At 34.3% G+C, this 18927-nt stretch overlaps 1 protein-coding gene across 4 annotated transcripts in view; it reads right to left on the bottom strand.

Annotated features, from left to right (window-relative positions):
- MIPOL1 (mirror-image polydactyly 1) overlaps window positions 1-18927 on the bottom strand; it is a 251386-nt gene that overhangs the window by 204915 nt on the left and 27544 nt on the right. Inside the window, exons 1-2 of one of the 4 annotated variants that reach the window (XM_031453611.2) lie at window positions 1762-2343; window positions 708-769 (exon numbers count right to left, since the gene is read on the bottom strand). The exons of the other annotated variants lie outside the window; for them this stretch is intronic. Of the exons in view, the coding sequence (XP_031309471.1) occupies window positions 708-729 (22 nt within the window). The 5' untranslated portion in view covers window positions 730-769; window positions 1762-2343. Of the gene's footprint in view, window positions 1-707; window positions 770-1761; window positions 2344-18927 lie in introns of those variants that run through there. 4 annotated transcript variants of the gene reach the window in all.

The raw sequence follows: 18927 nt of genomic DNA, 5'->3' as shown, positions 1-18927 counted from the left end.
TCCTATAGCTCAGACATCTCATTTTTCCAACTCTTTATGAATTTGGATTCAGACATTAAACTGGAAAAATCTTAAAAAACAGATTTAATGGCACATTTGCATACTGTCGAGCAAAAATTAGATGTTCTAATGATTCAAATAATTATAACTTATATATCTACATATTGTAATAGGAATAGAGGATTTTTGTAAATATGAAACATATTTTACATATCTACTTGTTTTAGGACAAAGGATTAAGACTAATAAAACACTGAATTTCTTTCTTTACACTTACCTTAAAGATTTGATATCAAGAACTTGATTCAATTAAAAATTACATATTCGTGTCAAAACTAGTGGGATGATTTTACAATAGACGCCAGATAAACAAGGCTTAATCAAAATGCTAATTCACTATATCACAAATAAAATATAATTGCTTTATCGTTACTAATATATATGCCAGGTCCAAACAGCAAAATAAAATCTAGCAAGAAGAGTTTGTTTCTAAGTTGTTCTGGAAAAAATTAGCCATGTTAAAAAAGAAAAATAAAATCTTTGCCATAATGGACCGAACATACCATATCAGCATCTGTGAAATTAAAATCTTCTCCATCAGAGATTCCTAACCTCATTCCTTCAAGTTGTTTTTAATTCTCAAAAGAAGTGAGCCTTATTACATAGAAAGAAGGAAAAATAAATAACAAATTAAAGAAACCACATACCCCTTTCTCTCTTTAAATACATTGGAATCTGAATATATCTGCCAAAATTTTCTACTTTCACCCTGTCAAAAATGTAGATTGAAAAAAGTTAAGCAAACATCTCTATGCTCTCAAACGTGACTTGACTCTCCTTGTTTACTCAGCAGTAAAACACTTCATGAAACAAAACTTGTTCTTTGACCAGTCTAAAATTTCTAATCTGCCTAAAAAATTCTAAGTAATTCTAACATTTATCCTTTAAAATTAAACAATGCCTTTTTGAAAGAAAGGCATCTAAAAATAGGATTTCATTCCCTAATGTAACCCCACCAGGATTTTTTAAAACTTATTTTAAATAGGAGATACCCTCCTATCTCCCTCCATACATGGCAAACTGTTTTTGCCTTACTTTGGTTAATAACATTTTTTTTCATAATGCCTCCTTAGTTTAATTAAAAATTTGTATAAACTGAATCCAAAAGGGTCAAATTAGAAATCATTTATAATGCTGCCTTATATCCAACTATAACTCTATAAAATGTCAAATTTGGGGTTTTCTAGATTGAGAAATGTTGATAATTTCTGCATTGAAATGGTTTCATTAAATGGCCAAAGGAGAGCACTATATATCTGAGAACCAAATATTTTACTACATAACTCAACATATACAATATATGCACATCTTCTACTGCTGGATTTTCTTCTTATTAGACAAATGTCTTTCAAACATTCACATTTCCTGGCACATTCTCTCACAAAGAGAATTATTTTCACTCACTGTGTCTCACATCACAGGCCACTCCCTACCAAGCTCCAGACAACCCAAGTTCCCCAGAGCCAGGGAAAGCAAGAAAAGGTTTAGGGAGAAAAAATGAGAAATAAAAGTAGCCCCACACCATAGCTACCAAAATTTTAAACGCATATGTTTTTGACCCCTCAGTTCCACTACTAAATGTATTTTTAAAGTATGTAGAACACATTTTTATGTATAAAGATAGGAACTGAAGCAGCATTTACTTGTAAGAGAAAATACTCATGCTCTAGCCATACTGGACTTTCTGTCCCTTGAACTCACCAAGTTTATTTTTCCTCAGAGCTTTTACACACGCTATTTTCTCTCCTTACAATTCTCGTCTCTAGATTGTTGAAATATTTTTCTCATCGTTTAAGCCTTGCTCAAAAGTCATCTCTTCAAAAAGGTTTTTCCTGGCCAGCCTATCTAAAGTAGAAACACCTCTGTTTAGGTTTCATTTCATTGTTTTTGCTACATCTCAGTCAACTATATATAGGAAAGTTACATCCAAGCACAGCCCTTGATTTTCTCTTTCATCTGTATCCTCGGAAGGGTGTCTGGCACACAGTAAGTATTCAGTAAGTATTGGATGAGGTGAGTAGAAGTAGGCTATGCAATACCTATCCATTCTCAAAGTATCAATTGTAACTGGCACTGAAAACTATTGCAGTTTCCCATGTGGTAGATGCAGTGTTCCCAAGATGAGTATTTGATGGACAGATGTGGAAGATTCTTTCAACAAGTATTTGGTAAGCATAATAAGTCTATTATGTGTCAGACAACTATTCTAGACTTAATATAAAATAAATAAATAAGACAAATAAATTCCCTACCCAAAATACATTTTTAGCCAAAACAATATAGATACAGAACATGAGTAAATTAAAGACAGAAAAAAGTGTACAATTATACATACATATGCAGACATGCTTGAATACAATACACATAGGAATGTATTACCAGTGGTTACTCTGAAGAAAGGGTCTAAGAGCTGGAGTAGGGAGACTTAAAGAATGAAGGAAAGAACTACTTCTATTCCACTTTATATCTAAGTGTATAACTTGAGTTTTTTACATGTGCATGTATTATTTTAACTTAATCAAATATTTATTAATAACCTGGAAATTTAACAGGAAAATTTGAAAAAGGCCACACTACATCTAGGAGACCCAAAATGAATAAAAAGGAAGTAACCTGTATGACTCCCTTGAAATTTTGAAAAAATAATTATTGCCTAATTAACCTCTTATAATTATACTTTGTTATGGTTGTTTGCTTGCTTGCTTGGTTTAAGTAGACTGTAAGTTCTAATTAAACTAATACTTGGCAGAACGTTTTTACAATAGAAAATTTAAAATGAATGAGTTTCCTGAGAATTAAGCATATATTTCTTAAAACAACTATATTTCTTTGTTCAATTAGAGACTATTAAAGTCTTAGTATTCAGGATTTTAAAGTTTAAGTTTTTAATAAAAATCAGTTGTTCTATATTATGACCATTGTCATGATATAGGTCCCCTGGGTTATATGCTTTAGTAATCAGGAAATTACTATCAAAAAAGATGAATTACTTCCCCTCATTTAAGCTCATGGAAGGGCATCAAATTAAGAGGAAATAAGTAGTGTTAAAATACATGGCTTTTATGTTTTCAAAACTTGGGAATACCGTATATACCACATGGGAAACTGCAATAGTTTTCAGTGCCACTTACAAATGACACTATGAGAATGGATAGGGCATTGCATAGCCTACTGATAAAATTTAAAAAAAAATAAAACGTTAAAACTATTTCAGAGGGCTAATCAGATACAGGATTTTCTAAAATATCCTGAAACGTTTTACCCTAGGCCAAACTAAACTAAATCACTTAATCTAGCACAGAACAGAATATAAAAACAAAGTCATCTTATAGAATAGTTTCTCTAGGGAACAAATAGCTTGTTTTCTTAAGATTCATGTGATTGCCAAGTTCTGTTGCAATGACACACTCCTTCACACAAAGGCTTACATTTCCACACAACCAACTGAAGTTCTTAGTAAATCAAAGGTAAAAAAGTATTAGAGCAAGTTAAATCGATCTGTAATGACAACTGGTATGAACAGCCACTTGAAATCAAATAAAACAACAGTTGTCAGTTGTCAGTTCTAAAATAAAGTAAAAATAAGCAGATAATAAGGTCTTAATTCATCATACATCATAATGCTTACTAACAGATTTTATCAAAAAGCTGCTTAATAATTCTCTATGGTTTATATAGTTTAATAATAATAATGGGGAGATTAACAGATAACATATATACATGAGAATCAATATACTCTAATAAGTTATACATTTGCATTGTGAACACTTAATAAGCAATTTATACACTGTATAAATATAATGTTAATCTATGCAATTTGTGAAAATTACAGTACTAATTATTCCCAGTGGTCAGTGTGCTGCATGCAAACTATGCATTTCACTTTTTAAATTGTAATGTTAAAGGCAACTTCTAGGTTGCAAAATATATTTACTAGAAATGAAATCTTTAAAGAGAATAAAATAAATGTTAGGCTTACAGCTCTAATTTCTTGTTCAATATCAAGAAAGTCACAGCCTCAACTCATCTTTGACAAAGGAGGCAAGAATATACATTGGAATAAAGACAGTCTCTTCAGCAAATGGTGTTGGGAAAACTGGACAGCAGCATGTAAAACAATGAAGCTAGAACACTCCCTTACACCATATACAAAAATCAACTCAAAATGGATTAAAGACTTAAACATAAGACAAGATACAATAAACCTCCTAGAGGAAAACATAGGCAAAACATTATCTGACATACATTTCAAAAATTTTCTCCTAGAAGAAATAAAAGCAAGAATAAACAAATGGGACCTAATGAAACTTACAAGCTTCTGCACAGCAAAGGAAACCAGAAATAAAACAAGAAGAAAACCTACAGAATGGGAGAACATTTTTGCAAGTGAAACCGACAAAGGCTTGATCTCCAGAATATATAAGCAGCTCATACGACTCAATAAGAAAAAAATAAACAACCCAATCCAAAAATGGGCAGAAGACCTAAACAAGCAATTCTACAAGGAAGACATACAAATGATCAAAAAGCACATGAAAAAATGCTCAATATCACTAATTATCAGAGAAATGCAAATCAAAACTACAATGAGGTATCACCTCACACCAGTCAGAATGGCTGTCATTCAAAAATCCACAAATGACAAATGCTGGAGAGGCTGTGGAGAAAGGGGAACCCTCCTACACTGCTGGTGGGAATGTAGTTTGGTGCAGCCACTATGGAAAACAGTGTGGAGATTCCTCAAAAGACTAGGAATAGACTTACCATATGACCCAGGAATCCCACTCCTGGGCTTGTATCCAGAAGGAAATCTACTTCAGGATGACACCTGCACCCCAATGTTCATAGCAGCACTATTTACAATAGCCAAAACATGGAAACAGCCTAAATGTCCATCAACAGGCGACTGGATAAAGAAGAGGTGGTATATTTCTACAATGGACTACTACTCAGCCATAAAAACCGACAACATAATGCCATTTGCAGCAACATGGATGCTCCTGGAGAATGTCATTCTAAGTGAAGTAAGCCAGAAAGAGAAAGAAAAATACCATATGAGATCGCTCATATGTGGAATCTAAAAAACAAAAACAAAAACAAACAAACAAACAAAAACAAAGCGTAAATAAAGGACAGAAATAGACTCACAGACAGAGAATACAGACTTGTGGTTACCAGGGGGGTGGAGGGTGGGAAGGGATAGACTGGGATTTCAAAATTGTAGAATAGACTACACTATATAGCACAGGGAAATATACACAAAATGTTATGATAACTCACAGAGAAAAAAATGTGACAATGAATGTGTATATGTCCATGAATAACTGAAAAATTGTGCTGAACACTGGAATTTGACACAACATTGTAAAATGATTATAAATCAATAAAAAAATGTTAAAAAAAAAGAAAGTCACAGCCATCTGCTTTATTTATCTGAGGAACTACAAAAATTCATGTAATTTCTTAAGAATTATTCTTAATAAATGTTTTTATTAATGAAAAGTATGCAATGCAAATATGATTCTAAAATAGATATTCCACAGTTAATGTAGAATAAAATACTGTGTGAAAAGGAAAAATAAGAAGCTAACTACATAATATACTGAAATTTCCTTCAATAAACAATTTTATTCTTCTTGCATTTAAAATTATAAGATAATGTCCACTATAAGTTATATGTAAGTATTATACTAGCTCTTTTGTTCACGATACCATAAAGTTTTTTAGGATGTAGAAGTATACGTTCACTAAAAATCTGTTTCAGGAAAGTTATTTTTTAAAAAAATCTCAGGATGGCAAATCGACTGAATTAAAAATATTACTTACAAAATTAATAGTAATATAGCTGCACAGGGTTCCAAAGTATAATTAAATTAAGCAAACTGTGCTGTTAATTTTTAAAAGACATTTTCCAAAAGATGATGTTCTTTCATTTTATACGATAAGAATTTTATTTATTTCAATAAAACTGCATCTCTATGATGTGCTGATTTATGCTATAATCATGATTACAGCAAAATGGCTGTATGAATAACTTGACATTTTACACTACTAATTGTATAAGGAAACCTTTTATAAGCTGTGAAGAAGATAAAGAGAAACCAAAACCTGAACCACATCCTGTCATAAATATTAAAATTATTATAAAACAGCAATCAACATTATAAGCCTCCTGGTGGAAGTCTTACTAATAATAAGTATTATCATGGGGTGGGAGTTGGGGGTAGAGACTGGGGGAGGGAGGAGAGCGGGATTCATAGGGCAGGCAGAATATGGGGGTATAGATGAAACAAGATTAACTAACATGAACTATGAAGGATAACTTGAAACTGGGCTATCAGGACATAGGAGTTCATTATTCTGTTTCTCTACTCTTGTATGTTTGCAATTTTCCATAATAAATAGTTTTAAAACATTTCATAAAAGAGAATATACAGCATCATTTACTTTTACAGAACTAGCAACGAGTATTCCATTTTATATTAGAATGTTGTCAAAATCCTATCAGTCTCATGTCTGATGTATAGGCACGTACAATATTATCATGCAACAAATATTGCACATCTCTCACAAATATATACACACACCTCATAAGGATTCTATACTGCATGTCATTTAGAGAAAAGCCTAAAAATTTCATCTTAGCATGTAGGAACTGAAAATAAAACATTATCCACTGAGGGATACGTAGTTTATTTATTAAAATTCTTTGGAATTACTCCCTGATCTTAAATTTAACAACTTCCTGAAGCTGAGTTTATGTTACCAATGAGCTAGTGCATGTGGGAAACAGGGTAGGTACGCTCTGTCACCGTTAGCAACATTCTCTTTACCAAACCACTTAGAGGCCATCTGCTGCACCCTGAAGCAATATCCTAGTTAGTTACTGCTACTGACTTGCAATGTAAGTAACCAAGTTTATCATTTGCTGGAGTCATAACAACATGAATCTGAAATATTCCCTAATTTTATTTTAAAAGATGTGTATTTCCATTGCTGGGGATGTTTCCCATTTGTAGAACAGTCATAGTTCTCTGAATATGCACAACAATAATTTTTTAATTACCAAAGATGGTGATTTAGAAGAATCACAAGCAAAAATAGTGACAATGACTATACCACCATGCTTAAAAATTTCAACACCTTTCACCATTTAATAGATGTCAAGTCTATACTTGAACCAACAAAGTTAGGTAAATCTTATACTTCTTCACAATGTTTAAAAAATTATTTTAATAAATAAGTATTCATATTAGTGAAAGAAATATAATAGCTTGTCATAGGTCAGGTCTCACATCCAGTTTGATTCTTCTTTGACTCTCCATTTTGAGGAACTGCAAAGTCAAATCCCATTCCAGTTGAAATAATTAAGCATTTGCTGAAACACCTCCTGATAACTACTATCTCAAATTTTGAAATACTTACTAAAATATTTTAATATATTCTTAAAAACATAGATGAGCTCAAAAGGAAAAAAGAAACATCCACATGTCAAAATCAAACCGTTAACAGTTACAATGGGACTTGAAGCCAAGCAGTCCATGAGAATGTTGCAAGCAAATAGGCTTAAACATTAGAGTTCAACTACGCAGACTCTCCCCTTTCTTAAATACCAATATGGTCATCTCTAACCATGTGGTCAGTATATTTGCCACAAGGCACTCACCAAATTAGATGGAAAAGTTAACTACCTAAGATCAAAACCAAAAAGCCTTGGCCGTGTTGGGGCAAGGAATCCAAACTTGTACTTAAGCCAATCAACTAATGTAAAACCAGTTAGCACCTGAGACCATATTGTCCAGCCAGAAATTTAAAAGGAAAAAACAAAACAAAACAAAAACAACAATAGGTCATGAGCTAGATTCCTCTACAAGATAACATCTTTTGAAAATAAGCTCACAGCCACAAAGACTATATAACATATATGAAAGAACTTAACATAAAGAAAAGTAGTATAGACATACAAAAGAAAGGTGGAGATTCTTTCCTGAACAACCAGAGGAAACTAAGCAATCTGAAATTAATCTTCAAAATAGGTATAATTTTAAATTGCCAAATAGCTAAATCAATGTAACCTATTAAATAAGAGTAGGGAGTTATTAAGGAAGCATAGTTAGATATAAAAAAGAACCAAGTAGAAATCATAGAAAAGAGAAATGTTAATTGAATTTGAAACCCTATAGATGAAGTAAAACCTAGAAAACATTAGAGCACAGAATTAATGATTTGGAAGCAGAAGGGAAGAAATTCCCCAGAATGCTGTACAGAATAACAGAATTAAAAAATGTAACAAAGAAGAGACATGGAAGGCAAAAATAAGAAGCTTTAACATATGTCTAATAACAGCCAGAGAAGGGTAAAACAATAAAAAGAAAGGAAAAGCAAAATAATTATACATACTCCAATTAGGATAAAAAATGTGTCTCTGGAAAAGAGTAACTGAATCAGAATTATACAGTATCAACATCACATAATTCCCATGGAGATGTATTCCCAGCATCATGTTCTGGCAATGATCTTTCATTTTTCCTCAAATTTTCCTGAAATTATTGCATATCTACACTGTTTTGTTAGCTACAAATCAAAATGGTGCACATAATACCCTTCAAAATATTCAGAGATGTTTAACAATGCTTCATCTGTTGATCTTTATCCTGTTTCCTCAACCTTTCCATGAAGGGACAGGGAGTCACTAACATAAATGCACGTTAACATCCAGCATATTATTTCTCCATTTTTAATAGTTCAGCATTATCACTTGCACATCTCCTGTCACCAAGTTGGTCAAAACTGCTTGCCCAAACTCAGAAATAAATGGCAGAATGCAAAGCCACACTTAAAGGCCTAGAGCATATAGTACAGTCTGCAGGCTTAGTTCTCATGGGCTAAGACCAAATGATAGCACTCAGAGCATAGGAAAAATATGTATTAGCAATGTTCTATGAGGTTTTTCTTCATATACACAGAAATAAATTGGACTAAAAAAAAATCACCTTGCCCTTATCTACATTCTTTCTCAAGAAGCTGGTAGAGGATGTACTCCACCAAAATGAGGGAGTAAAGCATGAAAGAGGTGAAAAGAATAACTAAGATCATGGTGAGGAAAATCACAGGATAATAGCTATACACCAGTCATAGAAGAAAATGATTCAAAGTTGATGGCATTAAGAAAATTCCAGGAGCAACCTGTTCAAGAAAGAAAAGTCTGAGAAGAGATTCAAATAAATGACAAGAGAGTTTGGGGTTGAATCAATAATAAATACAGAGAAAACCAAGCAACAATATAAATAAAATAGCAAAAAGCAATGCAGGAGAGGGGAAAGGGAAAATAATCAAGTAGTATGTGTATTTGTCATGAATAGCATCTACATGAGCATAATAATGTAAATACTAAATATTTTTTCCAAACAAAATCACAATAAAACTTCATTGGAAGGATAAGAAACAGAAAGTGAGTATGTGTACTGTGGCAGAGGTATCAAAGAGACCTATATCCTTGTCACAGTTACCAGGATCGGCTCTCCCAACTTTCACTCTTCCTTTCTATTTAGAAGAGGTTAATAGCTAAAAATTATACTTCCCAGTCTCTGTAATTTCTGACCTGACTGTAGAAAAAGGTTCTACCAAGTAGATGTTCTCTAGCAAGATATGGAAGAAGAAAGTAAAGCAAAGGTCACCTGACTGCTTTCAGCATTTAAGGTCAGACAGACATGACTGTTCTGGTGGCAGAGACTCTGCAGTCTCTTGTCAAGCATGAGCCTCCTGGATCTGACAGCCAGTTGTGGTGGCAGCAGCAGCAACAGCTTTCTGACTTCTAGATTGCAATAATAATATCATGACCCTGAACCATGGTTTAGACATAGTCTGACTTCTGTTCCAGCACTCAGAATAATTTTGTAAGCTGTTAATTTCCTATGTAAAGGATCTTTCTGCTTGAAATACTTGGAGTTTTTTTTTCTTTCTGTCCTATAATGTGACTGATATTTCCCCATCTTCCACAGCAGTGTCTATGAATTATGGTAAAACTGGGGTGAGAGGGTATCAAGAAGCTGCAATACAAGCATGTGATTTAGAAATATTTCAGGAGATCTGATTCAAGATGGTGACATAGGAAAATCCTGAACTCATTTCCTCCCATGGCCACAACAAAGCTACAACTACATGTGGAATAATTCTTCCTAAAAGGGACTTAAAAACTTGATGAACAGAGTCTTCACAACAAAGGGTAAAAGGACAATATTGAGGCAGGTAGAAAAGAGAGGCAGAGATGATCTAACCAAGGGAAAAAACACACCCCAACTACAGCAATCCACAGACAGGAGAGATTACTAACATATGCTTATTTCCCCTGGGGAGAAGAGGATTCAAGCTCCACATCAGGCACCCAACCCCTAGATCCTGCACAAGAGAGATAAGCCCCCAACAGCTAGCTTCAAAAGCCAATGGGAGATGTGCCCAGGAAAACTACAGAACTGCAGGAAATGGAAAACCTGCTCTTAAAGGACTCGAGTATAGACTCATTGGACCCAAAAAACAGCACAAAAACACCAGATTGAAAAGCACATGGACTGAAGGTGAAGGGGACCTACCCATTAATCTTGAAGCATCTGCTAGAGAAGCAGGAACAGCTGGGATAACTCTCCAGGGTCTGAGGCACTGGTGGGAGCCATTTTTGTGATCTCAGGCTACCATGCAGATGCCAGTGCTGGTGGGTACCATTTTGGAATTCTCATTCTAGCCTGTTAGAACCAGAGGGCATACCCTGCTGAGAGCCTTGCCCACCCTTGTTTCTGCTAAGCCTTACAGCCAGCAGAGTGATGACTGCACCTACCAGCTCACTGCAGCAGCCACCGTCAGGCCCTGAAGCTGATCAGAGGGCCACTGCCCACCACCCACCAACACTCCACAGCAGCAGTCACAGCACCATGACAACAGGATGCAGAAATACTAAGGATCATAAAAGACTACTACGAACAACTATACAAATCAATGTCAACAAATTGGACATTTCTGAAGAAATGGATAAATTCCTAGAAAGATAAAATCTTCCCCAGGGTGGAATCATGAAGAAATAGAAAATTTGAAAAGACCAATTACTAGTAAAGAGATTGAAACTGTAATCAAAAATCTCCCAACAAAAGAAGCCCAGGACTCAATGGCTTCACTGGAGAAGTCTACGAAACATTCAAAGAACATTTAATACATATCCTTCTCAAATTCTCTCATTGGAAGAGAAGGAAAATCTTCCAAACACATTTTATGAAACCAGCATGATACCAAAACCAAATAAACCACAAAAAGAGAAAAAAAAAAAAACAGGCCAATAATCTTTATGAAAAATGCAAAAATCCTCACAAAATACTAGCAAACTGAATCCAACAATACATTAAAAGGCTCATACACTATAATCAAGTGGGATTTATTCCAGGGATGCAAGGATGGTTCATCTGTAAATCAATCAACATGATACACTAAAAAAAAGAAAAACCAAAAATCATATGATCATCTCAATAGATGCAGAAAAAAGCATTTGATAAAATTCAACAAAGTGGGTATAGAGGGAACATACCTCAACATAATAAAGGTCATAAATGACAAACCCATAGCTAACATCACACTCAACAGTTAAAAGCTAAAAGGTTTCCCTCTAAGACCAAGAACAAGACAAGGATGCCCACTGTTGCCACTTTTATTCAACATAGTATTGGACATACTATCCACAGTAATTAAGCAAGAAAAAGAAATAAAAGGCATCCAAATTGAAAAGAAAGAAGTAAAACTGTCACTATTTGCACATGATATACTATATACAGAAATCCCTAAAGACTCCACCAAAACCCATTAGAACTAATAAATGAATATAGTAACATCACAGGATACAAAATCAATTAAGAAAACAATCCTATTTACAGCTGAAACTAAAAGGCTAAAATACTGGGGAATAAATTTAACCAAGGAGATGAAAGCCTGTACCCTTAAAACTATAAGAAGCTGATGAAAGAAACTGAAGAAGACAGACACAACAATATTCTTTACTCATGGACTGGAAGAATTACTATCGTTAAATGTCCATACTACCCAAAGCAAGCTACAGATTCAATGCAATCCTATCAAAATTCCACTGACATATTCCACAGAACTTGAACAAATAATTCTAAACTGTTCATGGAACTGCAAAAGATCCTGAATAACCAAAACAATCTTGAGAAAGAAGAACAAAGACGGAGGTATCACACACTCTGACTTCAAATTACAGTTGATCTTTGAACAACTTGGGGGTTAGGGGTGTGGAACCCCCCCACCCCATGCAGTTGAAAATCCACATATAATTTTATAGTTGGCCCTCCACACCCAAGGGTCTGCACTTTTGGATTCAACCAACCATGGATACTGTAGTACTATAGTACATATCTATTGAAAAAAATCCATTTGTAAGTGGACCCACTCAGTTCAAACCTGTGTTGCTCAAGGGTCATCTGTATGCTACAAGTAATCAAAAAGTATAGTACTGGGCACAAAAAACAGATACACAGATGAATGGAACAGAAATGAGACACCAGAAATAAAGCCACACATATATGGAAAATTAGTCTACAACAAAGTAGCAAAGAACATACAATGGAGAAAGGACAGTCTCCTCAATCAGTAGTGCTGGGAAAACTAGACAGCCATAGGCAAAAGAAGAGACAAGACCATTACATTACACCATACACAAAAAATAACCCAAAATGAATTAAACTTGAATAAAATTCTTAATAGAAAACACAGGCAGTAACTTCATTGACACTGGTCTTAGGTCATGTTTTTGTGGCTCTAACCCCAATGTAAGGGAAACAAAAGCAAAAATAAACAAATGGGACTATATCAAACTACAAGCCTTCTGCACAGCAAAGGAAACCATAAACAAAATGAAAAGGTAATGTACTGAATGGAAGAAGATATTGCAAATTATACACCTGATAAAGGGTTAATATCCAAAATATATAAAGAGCTCATACAACTTAAAAAAAATCTGATTTTAAAAATGGGCAGAGGATCTGAGAATTCCAAAGAAGACATACAGATGGGAAAATAAACGGAAAAGCCGTTTAACATCACTATTTATCAGGGAAATGTTAAATCAAAACCAAATTGAGATAATATCTCACACCTATTAGAATGGTTATTATCAAAAAGAAAAAAAATAACAAAATGTTGGAGAGTCTGTTGAGAAAAGGGGACTCTCGTACACTGTTGGTGGGATTATAAACCAGTGCATCCACTATGGGAAACAGTACAAAGATTCCTCAAAAAATTACAGATAGAACTACCATATGACCCAGCCATTCCACTTAGTTTAGGCAGTAATTTAGATAGTAATCATGATTCCACTATCACTTTCCTTTCAGCTGCTTGGATAAAATCATGCATAAATTCGACATAATTTGACCTAACCCATATAGTTTCACATTTTATATTTATACTACAGTCCTGTTCATAACTTATAGATAAAAATTTTGAGTTGCAGTAAGCACATTATTTTTGCCACTACCCTTAGGATTCAACTAAACCTTTTTTTCTTCTCTACTTTTAAAATCAACTTTGAGATATAATTTACATCACATAAAAATGTATCCATTTCAAGTGTGCATTTGATGAGTTCTGACAACTCTCTACAGTGGTATAATAAAACCCCATTAAAATGTTGCCTCATGCCCCCTTGCAATAAATCTGACTCCCCAATCCCAGGCAACCACCAATATGTGTTCCTTTACTATATAAATTTGATGCTATTTATAGAGTTCTGTATAAATGGGCTCAAACAGTGTACACTTGTGAAGAGTCTAGCTCCTTCGTGTGATTTTTCAGACCTAACCATAAGCAATTGTATAAGTTTTACCTGGCAGGCCTCACAGAAAGAAGCTGCCCTCCCTACACCATACTTTGCATAACCAATGCATTGCAGGCTCTAAAGAGAGCTGCAAATACTCAGCATCCTCCCCTCCATAAGGTGCCCCCCTCCCCAGGCTGGCTGTGCTCTGATGTGTATCTGCATTCCTAGCCTTTCAGAGGTCTCTATCTGGAGTCTTCTTCAGAAGGAGACCTCTTTAAAGCGTGGGGTAAGGGGAGGACACTTTTCTAAACAACTCTGAGTCAGTAAACAGTACTATCCCATTCCTAGTCCTTTTCTCTCTCCCTCCTCCCTGCACTGCCCCCTAATCTGGATCCACAAAAACTCAGCAACTTTTTGTTAGGGGTTCACTAAGCAGTTAGATGTCTGTCCGATGTCTGTGCTGGGTGCATCCATGGGGAAATTCTGTGTCTGAATTTTTTCATTTAGCATAGTTTTTGAGATTTATTTATGTTGTTGTATAAAACAGTAGTCTGTTCCTTTCTATTGCTCAGTAATAATATTCCACTATATTGTTTAAACACACGGCAATTTGTTTATTCATTCACTTGTTAATGAATTTGGTTGTTCCTAGTTTGCTATTATGAATAAATCAGTAATGAATGTGAAATTTTTTGCAGAAATATATTTTCAGTTCTCTGGGATACATATCCAGAGTGGAACTGGTGGGTCATATTAACTTTATAAGAAATTGCACCATTTCAAATCTACCAGCAACATATGAGTTCTAGATGCTCCTAAAGATAAATAGATACACACACAAATATATTTTTTATCATTCATTGTAGATAATATTACAGATTGTAATATTACAACCTGGAATAGGCAAAACACAATGTATTTTGCTTTATCAGTTTTCATTGATGTAATTAACATATTATATTAGTTTCAAGTGTATGATATGATTAAATATTTATCTATATCAAAATATCACCATAATTATTAGTCTACTTAACATCTGTCACCATATATAGGTACAAAAGCTTTTTTTCCTGTGATGAGAACTTCTAAGATCTACTCTCTTGGCAACTTTCAATTATGCAATGCAGTATTACTAACTAGTCACCATGCTGTACATTACATCCCCATGATTTGTTTCATTCTTTTAAATCTTAGTCATTTTCTTGTGAATGAATTTGTATCTCATGATTTTAATTTGTATAACCTGCTTAATGATGATATGCATCTTTTCAAATGCTTATTGGTCATTCATAGATTTTCTTGTGTGAAGTGTCTGTCCTTTTGACTCCTTTTTTTTAAATCAATAGAGGTTTTTATATATTTTAAAAACAAGTCCTCTGTCAGATATATGTATTGTAAATACTTTCTCCCAGTCTGTGGCCTGCCTGTTCATTTAGTTAATGGTGTCATTTGAAGAAATATTTTTATTTTAATGAAATCTAATTTACCATTATTTTTTTCTTTTCAGCTTAATGTTTTTGTGTTCTAAGAAATGCTTAGCAACTCCAAGGTCACAGCAATTTTCTTTTATGTTTTCTCCAACAAGTTTTATAGTTTTAGGCTTCACATTTAGATCAATGATTCATTTCAAATGTTGTATATGGTCATAAGGCAAGGGTCAATGCTCATTTTTTCCCCATACAAATATATAGTTATTCCAGCACCATTTCTTGAAAAGGCTGTGTTTTCCCTATTGAGTTATCTTGTCACCTATACTGAAGATGAGTTGACTACATACGTGTAGGTCTCATGTTTGGATGCTCACTGTGTTCCATGTCTACCCTTTCACTAATACCAAACTACTTTCATAACATAAGCTTTGCAGTAAGTCTTGAAATTAGGCAGTATTATTCCTAATAAATGTATTAGTCTTTTAAAAATATTACATTCTAGGCCCTGAGCATTTCCACATAAATAGTGGAATGGGCTTATAAAGTTTTTTTTTAAAGCATACCAGAGGGAGGAGCAACATGGAAGTAGAGGAGTGAGAGCTATAAACTACTAGGTATAAAATAAGCTACAAGGACATACTATACAACACGGGAAATATAGCCAATACTTCATAATAACTATAAATGGAGTATAACCTTCAAAAATTGTGAATCACTATACTGTACACCTGTAATATGTAATATTGTACAGTAAATATACTTCAATTTTAAAAAAGCATGCTGGAATTTTTGATGATGATAGATGAATTAAGAAAGAATTAAAAGCTTAACCATCCAATCCAGGAACACGGTACACCTCTTATTTTATTTTTCTCCTTTAATTTCTCTCAGCAATGTTTTATAGTTTTCAGTGTAAAGGTCTTGCACATATTTTTATAAAGTTTACTTGAAGTATTTAACATTTCATAACGCTATTGTAAATGTAATTGTTTTATCTTGTTTTTCCAATGTTCTAGCTAAATATAGACATAAATTGATTTTTGTATATGAACTCTGAATCTTACAACCTCACTAAATTCATTTGTACGTTCTGCTCATTTTATTTTAGAGGCTTCAGAATTTTCTACATACAGAATTATGTTCTTTGCTAATAAAGGTATTTTTACTTCTTTGCTCAGTCAATATGCCTTTATTTCCACAAAGCCCAGTAATTAAGGCAGTGTGGTATTGGTGCAAGGATATAGAAATAAACCAATGGAATAAAGTGTTCTGAAAAAGACCGCTTACTGCCCCCACCCCACCCCATACACACAACCCTTATTTGGGGCAAACGACCCACTGCAGTGAGGAAAAGCTGGTCTTTTCAATAAAAGATGCAGTGTCAATTGGATATCCATGCAAAAAAAAAAAATTACCCTCAATTCCTACTCCACACCATAACGAAAAGTTAATCTGAGCTAGATCATAGATCTAAAAGTAGAATCTAAAGCAACCAAGCTTCTAGAAGAAAAACTAAGGAAGAATATTTTACTGACCTTGGGACACACAAGATTTCTTAAAAGGGATATATTAAACACTAATTATAAAAGACTGACAAATCGGAGTTTAATAAAATCAAGATTTTCTGTTCATCAAAAAATGCCATTATGAGAATGAAAAGGCAAGCAACAGACTGAAAGAAGATATCTGTAATATGTTTAACTGATGAGATTCATATGCAAAAAAAAATTTTTTAAGGTCCTACAAATCTATTCAAGAAAGACAGACAATACAACTTTTTAAAAATGGGAAAACAAACAGAACTTCCATTTGACAAAAGAGTTTTAAAAAAAAGGCTAATTAACATGTAAGGGGGTTCCTCAGCATCACTGGTCATGAGAGAAGTATAATTAAAGCCACAATGAGATATCACACGTTATACATACACCAGTGTCGCTCTAACTAAAAGTTCTGACAAGGTAAACTAGTGGTGAAGATACAAAACAACAGAAACTCTTTTGCATTCTATCTTATTCATGTGACATAAAAGTTGGCTAATAGAGAGATAGAAATAGCTCAGCGGTATAGTGCTTGCTTAGCATGCACGAGGTCCTGGATTCAATCCCCAGTACCTCTATTTAAAAAAAAATTGTTTAAAAAAGTAAGTCAGCTAATGACACTTAACTGAAACTCAAAGCCTGGTCCAATCTGTGAAACTCTAAGGAATAATGTGTGCCAGAAACATCAAGGATATCCTTAATCTTTGAAAAATAATTCAGTGTTCCTTATGACCTCTCCCTAGACAGACAGCCCAGACTAGTGGGACGATTTGGGTTTTGGCAAAGTCACATCTTCCACCTAAGGATGCTGCTAAGCCTATTAATAAAGTCAAGAAAAAGAAATCTGAATTTGAATAGGGCCCTAAGCCAAAGTAATCAATAAAAGATTTACAGAGGATTGTCTCCCAGGGCAGTGCCACTAGGTCCTTTAGTCTAGGACATTATGACCTCAATGCTCAAATTATTTTAGAAGTATCTTCAATGCTGACACATGAAGTGAGAGAGGAGCCTTGGGCAGAAACTGATTATTACACCCTAGTGGGGAGATCAGTAGAGATTGGAGAGCTGTCTTATGTAAGTATTCAATATAGCCCTTTATACTATAGCCACCTTGTTACTGGGTATTGGCAGAAACAGTACCTGTCATCAAAGGTCATCAAATAATCCTGAAGCAAGAAATATCCATCATGTCCTAGACGCTGTCAAAGAATCATTCAGATACGGAGAAGGCCACTCAAGAGAGCTCACTGATAACACAGAAATGTCATATGCAACAAGTGTTCTCTAGGGGTAAGTTCAGGAGTGGTTCAGTGCATACATACACAGTCCATTCACTACCTTTGAAATCATGGATAGAAATGTCCACTTAGGACCCCCCAGTTTGGACTGCTGCATGATGTGAACCCTATCATTCTCAGCCAAAGCAAAACATACACCTGTTTTAACAATGGGAGTTCCCTAATTATAATGAAATGCTAAAGCCAGCCCGCAAGAGCCATTTTTGTCTCTTTCCAAGTGCAACATCAGTGGTGCCATGTTTTTAGCTTGAAACTGGCCACAGTGAGATTATTTATACCACAAAAAACAACAAATGCAACATTTAAGAATTTTTTGGTCAGAGAGCCTATACCCTATCACTGCCTACTTCAGAGTTGTGATATTTTTGAAAATCAGTCATATAGCTTACAGACCGTAAAACCATAGTAGAAGGCAGTAAAGGTAAATCTGTACAATAGGCCTTTGGGGAAAGATCTGAATATTCACAAAGTTTTGGGTCATTTTAGTACAGTCTGGTAAAAGACCCTGAATGACTGGGCAATTAAAAAACAATCCCTTTTGACATATTCAGCTACAGAAATTCCTGTGAAAATTTATCACAAAAATTAAAATGCTGGTTTGGGGGAGTTGGAATGCTGAGGCAAATGCCCTAGTTAGACTCTAGAACTAGTCTCCCAAGTTAATGAAATGAGCAAGTATTGGGCCACACAAGCAATACAAAGATAGAACAAATGACAATGTATTTCCTTTGCACTGAATAAAACTATTAAAAGTCAACAGGAGGAATGTCAGCAAAATGGCAGATTAG

The sequence above is a fragment of the Camelus dromedarius genome, chromosome 5 (assembly GCF_036321535.1).
Source record: "Camelus dromedarius isolate mCamDro1 chromosome 5, mCamDro1.pat, whole genome shotgun sequence".
NCBI classification, from domain to species: Eukaryota; Metazoa; Chordata; class Mammalia; order Artiodactyla; family Camelidae; genus Camelus; species Camelus dromedarius.
This window is presented reverse-complemented; position numbering and strand designations above follow the sequence as displayed.